A 14,459-nucleotide genomic window follows, 5' to 3' on the forward strand; every position below is an offset into this window, starting at 1 on the left:
AAAAAAAAAAAAAAAAAAAAAAAATCACCCCAACAGTGTTGGTGACGAATTAATCAAGTGTTTGCTGATTTCTTGAATGGCCGATCCCTGCCTCATTACCATACGTAGGCTCATCATGTTCTTGGGCTGGAGACGATTGTAACAGTTCATCTGGCTTCTCTCTCACTACAAAGGACTTAATGCTAGATAGAGGGATACGTTTTCCAGTCTAAAAACAAGAAAACAAAACAAAAAATACACCCACAAAAACCTCCTCCAATAATTTGTTCAACAACAATTCTCTCACCATGACAGAAAGTTCTGCTTCAGATCTAACTTAAATCTCTCATGCTGTGCTCTACTGATCTTTCCTTCTGTTCTTTTATAAATTGGAGGTTTCCCCGGTCTGGACATGAATTTCTCTTCCAATGGTACATCTTTCTGGGCAGAGTCGTAAGGCTGGGCTTCTTTGGAATGATTCAGGCAGCCTGGCCCAGCTGCCCTACAGTGCTCCTCTGTGGCTCTGGCTGGTGAGATCACTGAGACTTGAAGAGTGAGCCTGGTGCAGTCCCAGGTGCCTTCACGATGCTGATGTTGCCTTTTCTTTCCTCCCACCACAGGAAATGCTGAAGGATGAGGTGCGGACGCTCACCTACCGGAACTCCATGTACCACAACAAGCACGTGTTCAAGGACAAAGTGGTGCTGGATGTTGGGAGTGGCACAGGGATCCTTTCCATGTTTGCTGCCAAAGCCGGGGCCAAGAAGGTGTTTGGGGTGAGCATGTCACTCGCTGTGAAAGAGAAGAGCTCTGAGCTTCTGACTGACAGAAGAGGCAGTGGGCCCGGGGATGGAGTGTGGGCACTGTCTTGGTCGAAATGACAGGCAGACTTCAGTCCGACTCCCAGCACGGGGACGAGCCGGCCCGTGTGCAGAGCCCCATGGTGAGCTGAGCGGCAGGCAGAGGGTGCTCGTGCTCTGTGCATTTAGCAGGGCCATCTGTAGCCTGCCCTGGGGAACCCCAGGCTCCCAGGCTGACCAGAGCTACGCCCTGCCTCCAGAGGCTTGCCCCAAGTCACCCCGCAGGCACAGCCTTCTTCCTGCTGTCTGACTTGGAAAGCACTTGGGCCATGGCTGTCGAGGGTCTTGTGGGAGCTTGGGCTGTCCTCGAGGTGACTCGAATGCAGCCTTGCCCGGGAGAAGCGGTGAGCGCTCAGCTGGAGGGTAGGGGTTTGTCTGGATGCCCAAGAGCAAGGGGTGTCGCCATTTGTATGATCACTGGCCCACCACGACGGAGCCCTCAGGTGAGGGGCAGACTCCACTGTCATGGAGGCCACAGAGCGTGGAGCTGGACTTGAGGCCACCTGGTGACCCCCGCTCCCATTCTCTCCCAGTGCTGAGGCCCCATTTCAGCTCCAGCCTCGATGGGGACAGCGGTGAGGACAGGAAAGCAGGGCTGCTGTCCCTGGCTCCCGAGTCATCCGGGGGCTGCTGCCAATGAGCTGTCAGAAGGCTCCCCCTCGGCGCCTTCCAGCTGTGGTGACCGGGCAGGATCTGCCTGCCTGCCGCTCTTTTCTCCAACGGCTCCTTCATGAACGCCGCGGCGCACCGAGCTGGGCTTCTCTCGGCCGCTTCATTTCACAGCTTCCCCTGTCCCAGGTCCCCTGCCCCCCGCTGCCCTTCTCCAGTGGGGAAGACGGGGTGACAGGGGTGGGGGGAGGAGAGCGAGAGAGAGGAAGGGAGATGGGGTGGCAGGAGGGAGGCAGGGGGCAGGCCACTGTCAGACAGAAAGTGGAGACAGACGGGCAGGGACAGAAAGACAAGGAGACTCAGGGAAAAGCTAGAGAAATGGGAGGGAGATCCAAGAAGGAGAAATAAAACAAAGCAGAGTACAGAAGAGTGGGAAAGCGAAGAGGAAAAGGAAGGCGGGCAGGGGAAGAAAAGGAAGATGGGGAGACAGAGGAAGCGAGGACGTCCTGGTGCTGCGCGGCCTCCAGCCGTGCTCACAGCAGTCACGTGGAGCAGGGACGGCGACTTTCCTCACGAGGACGCTGAAGCAGCCAGGAAGCGGCAGAGGCCCGACGCGACTCAGGCTGCCTGGCTCGTCTCCCACCTTGCTCTCGGCTAAACTCAGTAGAGACGAGTAGATGGGAAGATAATGTGACCAGAGCGGGGTGAGAGGGTTCCCGAGGGACCCGAGGCGGGGACCTGGTAGCCAGGAAAGAGCTGGTCCTTCTGGGACCCAAGCCTGCTGCCGTCTGTCCTTTAGAGGCAGCTCTAACAGGTCGCAGGGCCCTCGCCCTGCCTCGAGGCGTGGACGGGCTGTCAGCAACTCCCTCGGGTGTCTCAAGGGAACAGTCCCTTCCCCAGCAGCTGCCCGTCTCTTTCCAGCCCCTGACCTCCTGGCTGCACGCCCAGCCTCTCACCCCCATAGAGGCCGGGAATCCACCCATCCCATGAGGTCCTGCTCTCAGCCGATGGCCAACTAATTTCTCCAATACCGTGGTCCTTCCTTTGCTTAGGGGATTTGGGGAGCCAGGAAAAACTTCCAGACTAAAAGGAATAAATTCTTTCAGAGGTGGTGTCTGTAGAAGGGGTGGGAGCTGAGTTGCGTGTGCATGTACGCGTCTGTGAAGGGGAAGACCTGAAGCCTGGCCCTGAGGTCCTGCCCTGGCATCCTCCAGATGCTCCTGTCTTGGAAAGTGCCCGTTTTGTCCTGGGAGGGCCAGGCTGGGGGAGGACGCAGCACCTCGGCCGCGGCTCTGCCTTCTCACGCCTGTCCTGGGAGTGCAGGGGCTTGCGCTGCGTCCTGTTCTGGGGAGGGGGAGGCCTGCCCGCTCCTCCTGCCTCCATCACAGAGACCAGGTCCTGCACACGGGCAGCGGCCAGGTTCTAGTCTCCTGGCAAAGGTGGCCCAGTTTAGTGGAAGGCTGCTGGTCTTGAGTCAGGAGGGCTGAGCTTCAGTTCTGGGCCTTGGCCTCTCCATCCATGACACTGTTGTTGGACGTGCGGGGGTTTTCCTGACACCTTGCTCCTTTGTTCTGTGCCCTTTCTAGATTGAATGCTCCAGTATTTCTGACTACTCAGAGAAGATCATTAAGGCCAACCATCTGGACAACAGTAAGGCATACCTGCGAGTATTTCCCTGTGGATGGGGGGTGAGGGGCTTGTGCTTTCTCGTTTGGGCGCATAGACCAGCATAAGAGGGAAAAGTGCAGAGCACTTGGATTTGGGAGGCAGAGTGCCTAGCTGAGGCCCCCGTCAGCAGCACTGCAGCCATGGGGTGCTGAGGTTCCCACCCTCCAGTGCCAGCCAAGGTCACGTTGGTCCCATGTCAGCTTTCAGCAAGCACAGCCTGTGGTTACATCCTCAGCTGCTGTCTCCTCTGCTTGGCCCCAGCAGGAGGTAGCCTGTGGATTTTTGCAAAATGCCTGCTATCCCTCCTCCTCCTCTTCCCTCTCCACCAGCCCCAGCCCTGCCTCTCTCTGTCACCCTCCCAGTGGCATCCTGGCAGACCCCAGGATGTGGTCCTCCACTGCCTGCAGGCCCTGTTGCTGATGGGGCTGTCTTGGCAATTAGGCTGCTTTTCAAGCTGGAGTCTGATTATAAAGAGAGGTGTGTCCCCTTCCCTCCCCCCTCACTCCTTTCCCGTGGACTGTGGCGTCCCCAGCCCCTTCTCGATGGAACCCATCTTTCGTACACTCAGACCTGCAGGGTGCCTGCCCAGGAGATCTCCATGTAGCTTTCTCCCATCAGCAAGCTTAGCTGCAGTCCCAGGCCCTGTGCTCAGTGCTGGGAGAACTGCGAGGGGCGGGCAGGGCACACAGAACTCTGTGCATGTGTTGCTGGGTGCTGAGGTTGTAGGAGGCCGGGAGCTTGCAGTGAAGTCAAGGCGAGGGAGCCAAGGATGAGAAGGCACAGCGTGGGGTGGGGGTGAGTTGGAGCAGAGACAGGGCTGGCAGAGGCCAGCCTGAAGCAGTGGACCCGGGGAAGGTTAATTCCAAAAGTGAGCACTTACGTGCAGTTCCCAAGGGTGGAAAGGCTGGGGCTGGAAGGGAAGGACATTCTGAGAGGGGTCTAGGTTGGGGGGCCAGTTATCAGGCCTGGGCAGGGGAAAAGAGAGGCTGGAACAAGAAGCCGGGCTGGGGACCAAGGAGTCTGCTTTCAGCGTCCTCCTGAGGGAGGCTGGGCACTGAGTCTCACCGGCAGGCTCTGCCGAGCCAAGGCTCCGAGGAGTCAGCAGGGCCTTCCCTCTCTGTGCTGCGGGACCCTCAGCTCATGGAATAAAGCCCTGGTCATGCCCCGCACCAACCACTGGAACTCTTCTGCTCCCCTGTGGAGCAGCTGCTGCCCTGATGCCCCTTTCAGTCAGACCTAAGAAGCCAGGCACAAGCGAGAGCCCACCTGCACACACTATCAAACACCGACTTCTGTGTGGCCTCAGCTCTGCCACCTGTCCTGTTCGCTGCTGGACCCACCGCCGCAGACTCTTGGAAAGGGCAGGAGCATTATTCATCCAACAAACTTGTATGAATGCCACCGTGAGCCGGGCTCTGGGATAAAGCAGGGCACGAGGCAGGTGAAACCCCTGACCTCATGGAATCTACACTCTAGGTGGGGGAAGGGGGTTCCAGACAATGAATGAAGCAGACTCAGAGAAAACCATCAGCTGGTGACAGGCATCTGGTTAGATGCTCTCTGAGGAGGTCACGTTTAAGCTCAGTTTTGAATGACATGAAGGAGCCAGGCTGACAAAACTCAGGGGAAGAGTCCCAGACGAGTCACAGCCAGTACAAAGTTCCTCCGGGCAGGACTGAGCTCGGCATGCCCAGGGAACAAAAAGAAGGCTCCGTGGGCAGATCCTCAAGAGCAAAGGGGGTACCAGAGCGAGGCAGGGGCCAGATCACGTAGGGCTGTACACTAGGAAAGCAAGGCTGCGTTTTATTCTCAGGGCGATGAAGCCTTTTGGAGGATTTTAAGCAAAGGAGGAGACTTCCTTTTGGAGAATGGGCTGAAGTGGGTCACAGGCAAGAAGAACGTAAGGGAGGACCATAAATAACTCTTGCTACTGCGATGGGGAACAGAAAAATGGAATAGCAGCTGTAGGGGCTTATGGGATCAAGGGGGGGAGCTTTTATTTTTATTATTGTAAAGATAGAGACGTGAAAATGTGCGTATGACTCAAAGATGCAGTAGAGAGACAGACAAGCAGTAGATTAAGGAAAAAGTAAATCTAGGAGCAAGGACCTTGAGAAGGTAAGAGGGGGGTGGGCTCTGGAGCACAGGCGGAGGGTGGCCTTAATCTTGGAGAAGGGACAGTTCAACCGTGGTAGCGGGGAAAGCGGGGTGGCGGGCGCACGCAGCGGGGGCCGGTGGTGGGAAGGCCCTGGGTTGTTGCTTCCGTTTTCTCAGTGAAGGGGGAGGAGAAAGGGACACGGGTGGCAGCGGTCTTGGGGGGAGGGGACACAGACACGCTGGGCCAGCGCCTGTGGAGATGTGTGCGCGGTGGCAGCGTGACTGTCCTCATGGTGGGGACGCTTCTCTGCCCACGCGGCAGCCTGGGTGCGAGTGGGGTGCAAGGTGCGGGCCGGGCTTTGCTGACAGGACACGTGGTGAGAGAGGAGCCAGAATTCAATGGCCATAAAGGACCATGGAGTCTCAGCTAGGGGAGGAGGGGAGAGAAGAGGTGCAGCGATGGCAGTGGGCAGAAGGTGGAGGGACAGGCTGGGGTGACGGGCGGCGACGCCTGGAGTGGCCGCAAGCAGGGCTGAGGCCCGGAGGCCTGAGCCTGGGAAGTGTTGCTCAGATACCCGGACCTCTGGCTTGGTGTCCAGCCTCTCTTGGTTCACTAGGGAAGACAAGAGACCTTGGGGAGCCAGGTCTCTTCTGTGAACCCCTCAGAAAAGGGCTTGGCCTAGGCAGAAGGGACAGAGAGGTGGCCTTGCTATCTGCCTGCTACAGATGGACAAAGGACGCGAGCCAGTTCTTTCTCTGCGAGGGTGGCATCCGATCTCCTTCTTCCCAGCTCTGTGAAATGTGGCGAGAGGCTTCCCCCATTTATCAGATGGGGAAATTGAGGCTAGGAGAGGCGGGCGATGGAGCTGGGCCAGAACCTTTGGTCTCGGCTCTGGTTCCTGTCCACTTTCCCAAGTGTGTTCATGTGGATGACGTGGGAGCCCCGTGAGAGCCTGTCAAGTCTGAAAGTCACAACCTCCTGGGGAAGAGGCGAACAGGTGCAGGACCAGATCCCCTCTCAGGGGTCTCGAGCCCTGGCCCTCAGCCCTAAGGGGCTTCCAGAGAACATTCGACCATTCCCTCCTCTGTACAGGCTGACCTCTGAGGGTCTGCTCAGCCCCTCACCCCTCCTCTGTCTCTCTTGCAGCCTCGCTGGCTCCCCCGGCTAGCAGAGGGCTACTGCCCTGCAGCCATCCGCAGCAGAGTGTGCGGTGAGCAGTCCCCACCTCGGAGGAGGCTTGGTTCTGAACCTTGCCCAGAAGAGGAAGCGCACGGTCCCCGACCCCCTGGTGCACACTCCAGGCCTCCCTCCCCTGCTTTGTGCTCTTGTAATTTCCCCTCCCCCTCCTCCATCTTTGCTCCCTTTTCTTTCTTTTAACCTTCGAAACACAAGTTCACAGAAAAGGTGCAAATAAGCATGTTTATTTCCCTGAGCCATTTGAGGGTAAGTTGTGGACAGGACACCTCATCCCCCCCCCAACACACTGACGTGCACTTGCTGGCCACGTGTCACTACTTTGATACGCAAATTGTCCCTAACTTGGACACTGGGAGCCCCTGCGAGCTGGCTTCTGTGTCCCTTCGACAAGCCTCTTTCCCTTTTTGAGAACTGTCACACTTTCTGGCACAAGACTCGTCTTGTGCTTCCGTGCCTCTGTTCTGGAATCAGCTGTTTTCCCCGATCCCACATCACGGACAACGGCATTTAGGAACTCAGATCTGGGCTGGGTGTGCTCGTCGCTCTGGGTGTCAGTGCTCCCAGGCTGGAGGGAGCTGGGGAACGTGTGTGCGCACATTTACACTCTTCTGCAACCTTTATTTCTTCATCTGGCTATACATACTGTCAAGTATGAGCTCACGTGACGCCACTTTTAACCCAATACTATGGGGTTTACTCTAGTTTTCTCCCTTTCTGTGTTTGTATCTCCTTTCTCTGACACTAAAATACCAGACTCCCATTATTTATGATATTTTTACTTATTCAATTGATCTTCTGGTGTGTAATCTATCCGCCATAGTCACCACCTCCTGCCCCGCACAGATGCTTCTGCCACCCCATGCTGGGCCCCGAACCCCATGCAGGGCAGAGGCCCTCATCTCCCCCTGGGGCCCCAGTACCCCACACCAGGACAGCCCTCCCCAGGGATGCCCTTCCCACCGCTCAAGCTTCAGCACCCCAGCTGGCACCCACACCCCCAGCCTTCCTGGGCAGCGCTCAGCCCCACTTAACGGGCTTAGGATGGAATCATTCCTTGCCCGGGATTCCGATGGCTCAGACTTGACTCTGTGCTACTGAGGCAAAGGCCCAAGAGGGCCAAATCACTGTCCCCCATGACTGGCCCTCCCCGTCGCACACACAGCAGCAGGGAGGAGGGAACTCCAGGCCCAGCAGCCTTCACAGAGCCAAGTGGTCTTTATTTACTCTTCCTTGGGGTTTGCAGCAGGTGGGAGGAAACGGTGAGGCCACCTGGGGCCTGGTCCGCTGCATCAGCTCACTCGGCCTTGGCATGTGCACTCGAAAGAGGACAGCATGACTGTACGAGTGTTTCCATGGCAATATGCCTTCAAAATGCTGCAACAGCCGATTGTGTGGGCCCTGGAGTGTAGGTGCAGAGACACAAATAACAACATGGGCACCAACTACCTGCTACCTGCGATCAATCAAGCGCTCTGCCTCGCCACCTCCACGCGGTTCCTTGGACGGATTTGTTCACATGGAGACACACACCTACAGGAAGCCACCTGCAGCAGGCGTGCGGCTTCCCACGGCTTCTTCCACACGCGGCCCACACACGCTGCTTTCCCTTAAGCACGAACAACGACTGTTTCCTCTCCTTCTGACGAGGAAACGAGTGGGCTGCCGAGACGTTTAGAAAGATTCATTTGTGAAAGTTGACATAGGAGCTCAGAGGTTGATAGAAGTTTTATAATTCGAGGAACAAAAAATTATAACCCATTTATTTCTCAGAAAACGAAAGGAAAAAGCTTACCCCTCCTTTCTCTTCTCCTGCTGGGGCATGTCCTAAAGCATAAGTATCATACATGGAGGAGACCCTGGGGCAGCAGGACCCAGGGCAGTGGCAGTGGACAGAGGGGCCTCTGTTGGGAAGGCTTCATCAAACATCACCTGAGCCCCACTCGCTGCCCTGTAGAGGGGACACGCAGGAGCACAGCATGTTGGGGGATTAGGGATGATGTGGGTGCGGTGCCTAACACAGGGCCTGACACACAGTAGGAACTCGGCAAGTGTCAGCTGTGGGCCATTTCAGGTTTCGTTTTCTGCTCTTTGATGGGCCTTCTCTAGATACTGCTTGATCCCATGTTCCTCAACATTCCTCCACACCACACAGTCGGCCAGCCCTGCTGACGCTCCTGATGAGACCCACTGCCTGCACGCCACCTTCCCTGCGTTCCATTTCTTCCCTTTGGGGCCACGCCGAGGAAGGAGACTCCCTTCTCCCACTTCTGCAGGCTATGCACCCCGCTCCTCCCCCTTCGCACAGGAGGGCCTTGCTTTGAGCTCCTGGTCGAAGAGACATGCTTCGGTGTCTCTTTCACCCTCATGCAGTCATGCTAAGGGATGGCACAGCCAGGTGGCTGGGGGTTCCGGTGCCGCACAGCTAGCAATGCAGCTCCAGGTGCCTCAGTGGCTGGGGGGCGCCGTGCCACGCTGTTCCTAGCTGGAGATCAACGGCAATCTGCTGCCTGCCCATATGCTCCTGCCAGGCTCTATCTCCTGACCTGTATTCGGTTGGTGGCTGTTCTAAAGCCAAACTGAGAGTCATAGTTTTTATTCATATTAAACTTCGTGTTGTTAGATTTGGTCCTTCATTACAAATGACTAAGACTCCTGGCTTGGTGTTGTCTGCACATCTGATGGGTACCCGATAGTGAGTGTGGAAGCTCCTCTAGGCTGGTCTACATTCAGTTCCTTGGAATACAGTCATGAAGCCAGTCGTGAGTCCACACGTGATTTGTGGACTCTTCTCCATTTGGATGCCATGGAGGTGAGGCCTTATCAAAGTCCTCGTTGAAGTCCTCGCGTGGCCCCACTGCCAGCTCTGGCTCTGGGGCCAGACTTCCTGGCTCACACCCAGCTCTGCCACATTTAGCCTATGATCTTGGATAACATCCTTTATGTGCCTCACTTTCCTCTTCTGTGAACCAGGAATAGTAGTGGCTCATACCTCTCAGGGTCATTGTGGGGATCACATAGTCACTGTATGTAAAGCTGCTATTCTAGAGCAGGCTCCTTACAGGATCCCAAGATCTGATTGTTCAATTTTCAGTAAGTTTGTGGAATAGATGCAGTCACTTCAGTGGCTTGACATTGGCTACGGTAAAACTGTTTACACCACAGAAATCAGCAAGTGCTACAGATCAGGGCTTCTCCGCCCCGGAGAGCCAGTCATTAAGTATCTACAGCACAGCACCGTGTAGAACAGAGCAGTGTCTGGTGGCAGTAAGCAGCCAATAAACGTTAGCTATTGCTATGATGGTTATTTCGTTTATTAACTTGACTAACAACCCTGTCGAAAGAAGAAATGAGATTAATCGTATGTAATTGGTTTTAATGAACCTGTGCTAGTGGCTCCTGGCATTGCTACTTCTTTTCCTAACTGCTCGTGAAACAACCCTTTAACAACCTCAGAAGTGAGTTTCATTCTTTCCTCCTTCAAGTATTACTCAAGTATTATTGTCCAAATACAGGCCCTGTGCCGGGTGTGGGGAGTCAGTGGTGTGACTAGGAAAGAAAACCTTGGCTCTCATGAAGCTTACAGTCTCACAGAGAAGACGGACATAAAAGCAAGTGAGCAAACAAAACCACGATTTAATCACAAATTGCAAAAGTGAAAGAACTGTGGCGGAGTACCTGAGACAAGCTGGGGTCCATCTTCGGCTGGGGGGTTGCCGTGGCACGTCCCTGCTCAGCCCTGCCCGGAGCGCTGTTGTGCCCTTAGCTTGAAATCGGTCGTGCTGGAGTATTTACACCACAGACATTGGCGGACGCTACAGATCCGGTTTTTTTTCCCCTGGAGTCGGTTGTTAAGCATTTAACAGCAGCACTGGTAGAAAGGGGACACTTTTCTGAGGAGAGGGCACTGAAGCAGAGACCTGGCAGATGAAGAGGCCGGCCGTGCAGAGACTGGGAAGAAGAGTGTTTGACCCCGAAGTCCTGCCCGTACGAGTCCCCGGAGGTGAGAGGCGCCGTCTGTTTGTCCCGTGTAAGCCTCTGCTACAGTGAGTGAGTGAGAGTGAACCTGGCAATGACCTTCTGAATGCCTGAGTCCAGGAGAAGCTCGGTGACTCTTGCATTCCCACTGATCCCAGCCACTCTGTCCAGTGCCACCCCTTCTCCATGGTCCCTGCCCCTTGGCCAAGCCCACACAGTCATCTGCCTGGAGCCACTGTGCTGGGTGTTTGCCAGGCTGGACCGTGGAAGGGGTTCCAAGTGGTAGGTGATATTTTTGGGTGGGGAAGAGTCCTGGTATGGTTTTGGTTAACCGAGCGTTATTCCAGCCAGTGCCTTGGATCAGAGAGATGGCAGGAGGGGCTCTGGCTGGGGAAGGGCTCCGGCCAAAGCTAGCAGGATGTCAGAGCGCCAGCTGAGCAGCATGGGCCTTGAGCCCTCGAGGGAGCCGGAGCAGGTTAGGCCATGAAGCCAGGCAGATTACTATCTGGGGACAAGGCAGAACCCCAAGCCCTATGTTTGTGGGTGAATAGGGGATTTGGGCAGGGAGAGGGGTACCATATGAGGGCACTTCAAACTGTTCTTGGAAAAATAGGATTAAAAGATAATCTGAACCTTCCCATGAACTTTTTGAATTGACCTTGTATTGCAGAACCTACTGGACTGAGGCTACGCTGCACCCTGGGCTCACCTCTGCCACTTCAGTAATGGAGTCCATTTGCTGCAGGATACATTCCCAGTCCCTCCAGATATTGGGGATAAAGATATTGATTTTCTCTTCCCCCAACACCACCGGCTCCAGAATGGGCTGGTTCTGACCTTATGAGAGAGGATTATCCATGTGTCTGGGCCCTGGAGAGAGGGCAGGGACCGAGGCAGGGGCTGATGTCAGGGAACGTGGGCGGCTTCTGACTCCGCCCTGGCTGCTCACAGTGATCCTCTCTCCTGACCTGCCCACTAAGCTGGCTGGCTCCAGGAGAGGATGGGTCAGTGCTTTCCCTTCTCTGAGCTCTTTCCTCTCAGCATCCCAAGCAGTCATGCGATGGCCACAATGATCCCATGCTGTAGGTGGGACAGACACTATTGTGTCTGCTCACAGGGGAAGGAAGGGCACTCAGGGAGGCCGAGCAGTTTGCAGGGGTCCCGCGGCAGGCCTCGGTTGGGCTCTGCTGTTTGATTTCTGTAAACTCCAGTTCTCTCGTGAGGCAAATGGAGTGACGGGACCAACCACGCATCCCTAAGAGGATCACTGCGATAACATAGGCACACGCGCTCTGCCAGCTGCTGTCCAAATGCTGGCAATTTTTACTCTCATGATTAGAACTCGTTTGAAGATCTTTTGTCTCTTAGCCCAAGGCCCTGTTTTTTGAAATTTTGAATGTCTGTGAAGAACCAAGTGCTCCACTAAGCTCTGGGCACAGGAGCTGAAATCGACAACTCAGGGAAGGAATTCACAGGCTGGAGTTGAGTCAGGCCTCAGAAGGTGCGTGGCAGCCGGCATGGGTGTCACCAAGACAGGGTGTGGGCAAAAACCAACGGAGTGAAGGGGCGAGCGAGGGGCTTTGCTGCAGTGGGGGTGGCATCGGGGACTGCACTAGCTCATAACGTGCTCCCTGTCCCCAAGCTTATGACCCTCTTGCTCACTTTCCATGGGACACGATCTGTTCTCAGAAACAGCGAGGAACCTGATTTGTTAACAAATCAGGCCAGCCCGACCTCCTCTGAGCCTCCAGCGCATCCATCAGGGTCAGCAGCCCCGGAGGGTCTGAAGTTAGTAGTCTTGCCATTTTAGGTTCCTCGCTGTTTCTGAGAACAGATCGTGTCCCATGTAAAGTGAGCAAGAGGGTCATAAGCTTGGGGACAGGGAGCACGTTATGAGCTAGTGCAGTCCCCGATGCCACCCCCACTGCAGCAAAGCCCCTCGCTCGCCCCTTCACTCCGTTGGTTTTTGCCCACACCCTGTCTTGGTGACACCCATGCCGGCTGCCACGCACCTTCTGAGGCCTGACTCAACTCCAGCCTGTGAATTCCTTCCCTGAGTTGTCGATTTCAGCTCCTGTGCCCAGAGCTTAGTGGAGCACTTGGTTCTTCACAGACATTCAAAATTTCAAAAAACAGGGCCTTGGGCTAAGAGACAAAAGATCTTCAAACGAGTTCTAATCATGAGAGTAAAAATTGCCAGCATTTGGACAGCAGCTGGCAGAGCGCGTGTGCCTATGTTATCGCAGTGATCCTCTTAGGGATGCGTGGTTGGTCCCGTCACTCCATTTGCCTCACGAGAGAACTGGAGTTTACAGAAATCAAACAGCAGAGCCCAACCGAGGCCTGCCGCGGGACCCCTGCAAACTGCTCGGCCTCCCTGAGTGCCCTTCCTTCCCCTGTGAGCAGACACAATAGTGAACACTGAGGGTTGCGATCCCGTTGCCGGTCCCTGGTCCGGTACGGGGGCGACACTGAGGGTTGCGATCCATTGCCGGACATGGAAAAAGACAAAAAAAAAAAAAGGAAGACAAAAAACTACACGAATGACCTTTAATCAGAATGATGAGATTTCTGTAATAACCACTGAAACCATAAAGAAAAAAATCCTACCAAACATACAAAAAAAAAAAAAAATAGATGTATAATTTGCAAGCTTGAAGCTACCAACTTAGAGTTTATTGCTCCCTGTTGGGCATTTAGTTATGATTAATCTTTCTAAAATTTACTAGCCAGGGTCCTGTCATAGCTAGATGAACAAACTTTCCATCATTTTATGGAATAAAAACACAGCTCCATGCAACTGTGAGTTGCTGCAGTTTTAGTGATTTGGGGTCCAGCTTGGGCATAGGATTCTGCAGCCCAGAGGTGCTCAGAATCTTAATATCAGTGGCTTAGACTACCTTGAGAAAGCTGGACCTGGAGGAAAAGGGAAGACTGGCGCTGTATGTACCCACACAGTTCTTTGAGCCAGCCTAATGCCATATGTTGGCCAATAGCCCCTAATGAATTGGCATAAACCCCACCATGAGAGGTAGCATTTTGCGGATTGGGAAATTGAATCTGGGAGTTTAAGTGGTTGCTGGTGGTGACTACAGACAACAGGAGGACAATCCCTGATGATTCGGCCGGACAATTGCATTTGGGTCCATAGAGACAGTGCGGCCTCTAAAAAATATCAGGCTCCAGGAAAGTGTTGCAAATTAGAATCAGACAGTACGTGGCAGGCACCACTTTCTTGTTGTCAGCTGTCCCTACCAGTAGACCTCACAGAATGCCTCACACATAGCAAGTGCTCAGTACATGTTTGAAGAATCAATCATTTTGGCGCTGAAAAGTTATTTCAGATTTGATCTCCCTCCTTTTTTTTTCTTTTTTCTCTAATGAGGAAACTGAGCTCCCAAAGGAGAGGAGCTATTTGATCAAGGTTAGTTGTCAGCTGGAACAAGAGCATAAGTCGCTGCCTCCAGGACCCATAAAGTTGTGCAGGTTGGGCACTGCACGGAAGCACCTGGGCGAGGGGATGAATGGGGTCTGAAATCCAGTCCACAACTGGACCGAAGGGAGGTGTGTCTTTTTCCTTTCACCAAGGGCCTGTCTACTCACCAAGCCAAGTGTGGGACCATGTCTACTCCCAGAAATGTTGGCACTTGAATAGATGCAGAAGGGTGATATTAAATGAACAGAAATCTAGACTGTTGAGCATTTTATAGAGTTGACTGCTTTTTTTGCAAGCAGAAACTGTGATTTTTACTGTTCTGTGACCCATTGTATGTATGTATGTATGAGGGGACTTCAAAAAGTTCATGGAAAGATTTGCATTCTCTTTTAATTCCATTTTCCACTGACTTTTTGAAGTGGCCTTGTAGGTTTGTGTCTGACATCGGTCATCTACCCATCAGTCTAGCCATCCTCTGTCCTTCTGTTGTGACCCATATGGGTCAGGATTCAGCAGCTAACGGAGAAGAGGCCAGCACACAGAACAGGGCAGCATTCACTCACTCTGGGGGCACCTGAGGAATGTTCTGTAACATGCCTGTTCATCAGACCAGCCTGTAAGTGCCTGCCCATCTGTT

At 54.2% G+C, this 14,459-nt stretch overlaps 1 protein-coding gene across 2 annotated transcripts in view; it reads left to right on the forward strand.

The window, feature by feature from the left end:
* PRMT8 (protein arginine methyltransferase 8) overlaps positions 1–14,459 on the forward strand; it is a 48,135-nt gene that overhangs the window by 7,967 nt on the left and 25,709 nt on the right. For both annotated transcript variants that reach the window (XM_008572012.1, XM_008572011.1), the window contains exons 2-3: positions 600–755; positions 3,035–3,098. In XM_008572012.1, the coding sequence (XP_008570234.1) occupies positions 600–755; positions 3,035–3,098 (220 nt within the window). The remainder of the gene's footprint in view (positions 1–599; positions 756–3,034; positions 3,099–14,459) is intronic.

The sequence above is a fragment of the Galeopterus variegatus genome, unplaced genomic scaffold, assembly GCF_000696425.1.
Source record: "Galeopterus variegatus unplaced genomic scaffold, G_variegatus-3.0.2 Scaffold745, whole genome shotgun sequence".
Lineage (NCBI taxonomy): Eukaryota > Metazoa > Chordata > Mammalia > Dermoptera > Cynocephalidae > Galeopterus > Galeopterus variegatus.